Here is a 6,083-nt window from a genome sequence, read left to right as displayed (position 1 = left end):
ACTATCTATTCACTAGCCTGTTGATATTATTATTATTACTGTTATATTATAGAGCCCATCGTGATCACGTCAGGTGGTCCTGTGTTTGGGAAGTACGGTGAGGAGGAGGCGGAGCTGGGGCCTATTCCAGGAAGCATGTTCAACAAACTCTGAGTTTAGAAACCTACTCTGAGTTGATCAACTCTGAGATCGGCAACTCTGAGTTTCCTGTTCCAGAACAGCTTTTTTTTTTTTTAAGCTTTATTTATCGTCAGAGTGTCACAGTAACAGTAGTCATGAAAGAAATAGTGTACAGTAATAAACAAAGGACATAAAATGAAAGAAGAATATAGTCATAAAATACAGAGATAGAAAACTGTCAAAACGGAACAGAGGAAGAAAAAGAAAGGGAAAAAAAAATTACACAAATAAATGCGAGTTACAACAATAAGTTATAGTCTTTCCAAATACTCATTGTTTTTATAGCTTTTTTGTTAATTGAGTTTGAGATTGAGTCAAGATACAATTTTTCATCTATTACGAAGAGGTCAAAAAGTGGTTTCCTGTGCATTATTTTACTTTTATGAATATGAAATTTAGCAAGCAACAATATTAGATTGATAAGGTATGTGGGAGAGGAATCTTTCGCCTTGAAATCTGTGATACCAAACAAAAAATTTTCAAAAAAAAAAATCTGGTTGAATATAGTTGGATATCAGAGCGACAATGTCTTTCCAAAACTTCTTCGAGCATGTACAGTTCCAAAACAGATGAACAGAAGTTTCTGGGTAGAGCTTACAAAAAAGAGCAGGAAATATCAATATCAGCTTTGTATTTCTGAAGAAAGTGCTTAGTTGGATAAAATTTATGAATTAATTTAAAAGAAACTTCTTTGACTTTGTTAGTGAGAAAAAACTTGTGTGGGAGAGACCAAACTTTTTTCCAATGAACATTCTGCACAAAGGAGTTCCAATAAGATACACAAGATGGGGATGAAACCAGATTTTCTTGGAATAAAGAACGGATTTTGGAATTAACAGTTTTTAATTGAGTTGAGAAACAAAGCTTACCAACAGCGGTCTGTTTAGATTTATAAAACTGATAAAATCTAGTTATTCAGCCTGACGGACAAACTGCAGGAGACAGAAAGGGAAGATAAAACTGTGGAGAAACAGCTCAGACTGAGTTTACTGACCGACCTGTGTGTTAGAGACTGAGACAGCAGCAGACCCCGGGGGCGGCGCTGACCTCAGGCCAGTCTTTATTTAATAAAAACTGTTTTTGCTGCAGTTTATGACAGTTCAGTTTATGGTTATTTGTTTAAATAATTGTAGAGTAAAAATGGAATCTACTGATGGAATAGCAACCTCACTTTATTCATTTATTTAATTGAGGATTTCATTATTTCTGCCATTACTGGATAAAAATGAGATTTGCAGAAAAACGACTTTAATGTTTCCAGTTTAACCATTTTAATCTGATCTAAGATCAGCGGATAGATGACGGCTCTCTGACAGCCACAGCAGAGATGTTTCACTGAGTTACTGTTAAAGGTCAGAGTTCAGTAATAGTTTCATATTTAGCTGAAAACATTCAGAGCAGCTTTCCAAGTCTGTAATGAATGTAAAGTTTTACCAGTAAAGCAAACATGCTGTGATAAATGTCTCAGCTTTATACGTTTTAAAATTCAGCACATTTTGGGAGGATGAGACATTTTAATTAAAGAATGCAGATCGTGTCGGGAAGATGAATCCATTATGAACACATCCAGACTGGATGAGCTGCAAAATAACTGGAGCCTGAACTGGATCTGGGCCTTATCGCATCTGAATCCGTGATCCTGATCCATTTGGATCCTCCTGCTGCGCGGGTGGACTCGGACACAGTTTGCGGATCCGTTATAGAGCCTATGATCACCGATTTTGGTGATTTTCAGTGGAAAATATGTGGAAATTCACACTCTGAATTTCAGACAACGTAACCTTCAAAATGACATCATTTAGGGACCTTTTGTCATATACGGCTATTGTTATTAAAGAGACGACGTGGACTATAGTGGTGCAGCTTGTCGAACTCCTCTTTATTCTTTTAGTGCCACCTGTGGATGTACAGCGCATTCTCACCAACAACTCCCGCACTACGGAAGCCTGTTGGGACATCTCACTACATCTCCCCCTTCCAGCAATAAGACACACATGCTTAACATTACATGGATGCTGTACACACATACTAACCAGTTAGAAAATAACATTTCTGAACACTAGGACATCGGGGTAGACTGCCCTCAGTCCGCAGTAACGTAGGGATTATTCTGCCCTCAATAGTTACTGTTCCTACCACTAGTATAAATCAATTTAAAGTCTTTTGTCCTTTTAGAGAACAGCTCACAGCTCCAACATCTATAATAAGTGAAACTTTATAGTGTACCAGTACAACTTCACTTTAACCCTTGTTTTCATTTTTCCCTTTTTGTTTTTCTTTTTTTTTTTTTTGTTTTTCGTTTTTTTTTTTTAAACAAATCAGTCTTCTATAGAAATAATAATAGAACTGTATGGCATGCAACAGAATTTGCCTTGTTAACCCCTGAATTTAGCAGAACAGTAAATTTAACAAATGTCTGAACTCAAGGTCTCACCTCTAAATAAGTCAGTGAACCGGAACACATGAAATACAGGACCTTGAGTAACTAAGTGTCTCTGTACCTGAGAGGAATTCTCACTACTCTACCCCGGGATGTAACTTGTGAACCCTTACATGGAGTGGAACCCTCCACCACGGGGCTCGACTGTCTCTGAGCAGGGCTTCTGGTTGGTTCCACTGGGGAACTGGGTGACTGCAGCTGATCCGATTGATCAGTGGACTGTGGGACGGCTTGCAGGTGTCTCCGATTCCGTCGCAGCACCGCTCCATTCTCTGTCTCCACCAAATAGGATCGTGGCTCGTGGCATTTGGTGATGACTCTAGCTGGGGTTTTCCAACCTTTTTCCCCGTCCAGTTTCATTCTGACATCCTGTCCAGGTTGTAGTGTGGGAAGGGGTTGTGCAGAGTGACGGCGGTCATGAAAAAAACGATAAGCTGTCTTTGTCTGGTCGTCCTTCTGCTGAACCTGTTGCCTGTCCACCAGAGTAACTTGCAATTTGTCCTCCAGCATTGGAAGTGTAGTTCTAATCTCTCTTCCAGTCATAAGCAACGCAGGGCTCACACCTGTGGCAGCACTCGGGGTTGCTCTATAGCACATCAGGGCGAGATGTGGGTCAGGCTGCTTCAGGATGTTTTTAGCAGTCTGAACTGCTCGTTCGGCAGCCCCGTTCGCCTGGGGATAATAGGGGCTAGAGGTTGTGTGCACAAATCCATACTCACGACAGAAGGCCTGGAACTCAGCAGATGAAAACTGAGTTGCATTGTCACTGACCAGTTCCAGTGGTATTCCCCACCTCACAAATATGCCCTTAAGTCGACAGATGACATCACGGCTGGATATAGAAGGCAGGCGAGCTATTTCAATGTCTCTGGAGTAATAGTCTGTCACGATTAGATAATTCTGTCCCTCAAACTCACACAGATCTGTAGCTATGCGCTGCCAGGGGCCCTCGGGCAGGGGCGTGGTCAGGAGAGGTTCACGCCTCTGGGTAGGTTTGTTTTCAATACAGAATTTGCACGATGACACTGTCTGTTTAATTTCAGCACTGATGCTCGGCCACCACACTGCCATCCTGGCACGTGCCCGGCACCGTGTTAGTCCCTGGTGTCCTTTATGCAAATCTGCCAACACTTCAGCTCTCTGTGCAGCAGGAATGACCAGCCGATCCTGATATAACACCAGTCCATCAGTTTCTGAGAGATGTGCTCTTGCAGAATAATAACGGTGCAGATGTGGGGACAGCCTTGTTTTGGGCGGCCATCCATTTCTGATGAAACCTGTAATCTGTTGCAGTTCATCATCAAGCTGAGTAGCCACACGGATCTTGCTGAGTCTTTCGGATGAGACAGGTGCATTCGCTACTATTGACTCTACATGTGCTTGTACTACATGATCTGTAGTCTCATCACTCACGTGTTTCTGCGGTCTCCTGGATAGAGTGTCGGCCACCACCAGCTGTTTCCCTGGAACATGTTCAGCTTCCACATTGAACCTTAAAAGGCGCATCAGGAGTCTCTGGCACCTTGGAGGGGCTTTGTCAAGGTCATATGTATTTATGAGCGGCACCAGGGGTTTGTGGTCTGTTTGCAGGCGGAAACTGTCCATTCCCTGAACGTAGCGTGCAAATCGTTCACACGCCCACACGCCCGCCAAACACTCCTTCTCGATTTGAGAGTATCTCCTCTCGGCATCCGAAAGCGTGCGTGAGCAGAAGGCCACCGGCTTTAAGCCGTCTTCGTGTTGTTGTAGTAGCGCTGCTCCTAAGCCGTAGCTGCTTGCATCAGCGCTGATGACAGTTTTCCGATTTGCATCATAATATGCAAGTGCTGGGGCTGACACTAGCATGGCTTTGACAGCAGTGAACGCCTGTTCTTGCGGTTCGTCCCATACCCACTTGTTCTCTTTCCTCAACAGGCTGGTGATTGGGTGTAGTTTGGTGGAGAGGCCTGGTAGGAATCCCCCTACATAATTAATCAAGCCCAGAACTTGACGAAGCTCCTCCACATTTGTAGGACTCTGCATCCGCGTGATGGCTTCCACCTTAGTTGGGTCTGGTTTTATGCCCTCGGCACTGATGATGTGCCCGAAGTATCGAGTCTCTGATTTGCTGAAATGGCACTTTGCTTTGTTCAGCTTCAAGCCACTGTCCTTGACGGTCTTCAGGACTGCGTTCAAGCAGTTGTCGTGGTCCTCTTTGGTTGCTCCATAAACGAGTATGTCATCCATCACTACGACAACGCCTTTGTGATCGTTCAGCAAAGTGGATAGCTGTCTTTGAAAGATTTCTGGAGCTGACGTGATTCCAAATGGCAGCCGTCTGAAGCAGAATCTACCGAGGGGGGTTATGAATGTTGTCAGTCTCCTGCTGCCAGCATCCAGAGGGATCTGCCAAAATCCACAAGAAGCATCCAAGGTGGAAAACACTTTGGCCCCAGCCAGCTTTGGGGCAATGTCTTCCAAAGTTGGCAAGATGTAACGCTCTCGTTTTACTGCTTTATTTAAGCGTTTAAGATCCACGCACACTCTTACTTGATCTCTGTTTTTCTTTTCAACAGGAACCATCGGGGCGCACCAATCAGTGGGCTCAGTGACCTCTTCTATTATGCCCAAAGCTAGCATGCGCTTCAGTTCTGTTTCAACCTTAGCAAGAAGGGGAAATGGGACACGACGTGGCGTTGTCAGGCTGTAGGGCTCTGCATTTGCTTTTAGTTCGATTTTAACAGGGTCGCATTTAAGCAGGCCAATTTCTCCAAAAACGTCCTCTAGGAGGTCTGTGTCTATGTTGTCAATCCTCTTAACCAAACCCATCCTCCTAGCAACACTCCCTCCCAGCAGGTTATGTGCATAAGGTCCCTTTATGACAGTGACCCAGAACCGGTATTTCTGTCCTTTAAACTGAGTCGTGGCCAGAAACTCGCCCACACATTGGACTTCACCCCCTGGGCTGATGACAAGTGGCATTTTACCTGCAGTGACCATTCTTGGGCTGCTTGGCAGTCTGTTGAATGCAGCCTGTGATATTACTGTAATGTCAGCACCTGTGCCAATTTTAAATTTGACAATACAGCCATTTATGGGTAACTCCACATGCCACTCATTTTCTGAATCTGGCTGCTCGATTATAGCTGGCTTAGTATCGATTACTGCTCCAAGAAAACACGTCGTCCCTGTCGGCTAGGTTATCTGAAGCCACTGTCACCTCTTTCAGCATTTTTGTTTTGCACACTGCTTCAAAGTGTCCCGTTTTATTGCATTTTCGGCACCTTTTGTTCTTGGCTGGGCAGGCCTGCGTTTTCCCATGTTGTCTGTTACAGCGAGAGCATGGAACTGGATTTTTGGACTCACCGAAATCCTGCTTTCTCCGCCAGTGACCATCGTTTTTGCCCTTGTTTGTATGAAAATGCCGTCTCCCTTGACTCATGCCGTCCACAGCATGTTCTGCACACAGACTCGCGCTCTGCTG

General features: G+C 44.1%; 1 protein-coding gene across 1 annotated transcript; it reads right to left on the bottom strand.

Annotated features, from left to right (window-relative positions):
• Positions 1 to 2,665: 2,665 nt before the first annotated feature.
• On the bottom strand, positions 2,666 to 5,599 carry LOC115775432 (uncharacterized protein K02A2.6-like). Its single transcript, XM_030722969.1, has one exon. The coding sequence runs from the start codon at positions 5,597 to 5,599 to the stop codon at positions 2,666 to 2,668; it is 2,934 nt and encodes a 977-aa protein (XP_030578829.1).
• Positions 5,600 to 6,083: the final 484 nt, after the last annotated feature.

The sequence above is a fragment of the Archocentrus centrarchus genome, unplaced genomic scaffold, assembly GCF_007364275.1.
Source record: "Archocentrus centrarchus isolate MPI-CPG fArcCen1 unplaced genomic scaffold, fArcCen1 scaffold_128_ctg1, whole genome shotgun sequence".
NCBI lineage: Eukaryota > Metazoa > Chordata > Actinopteri > Cichliformes > Cichlidae > Archocentrus > Archocentrus centrarchus.
Note: the sequence above shows the minus strand (reverse complement) of the source record. Positions and strands in the feature narration are given on the sequence as shown.

What these genes read in the sequence shown, in the direction of transcription:
- LOC115775432 (XM_030722969.1), bottom strand. Translation starts at nt 5,599, where the DNA reads ATGGTCACTGCAGGTAAAATGCCACTTGTCATCAGCCCAGGGGGTGAA.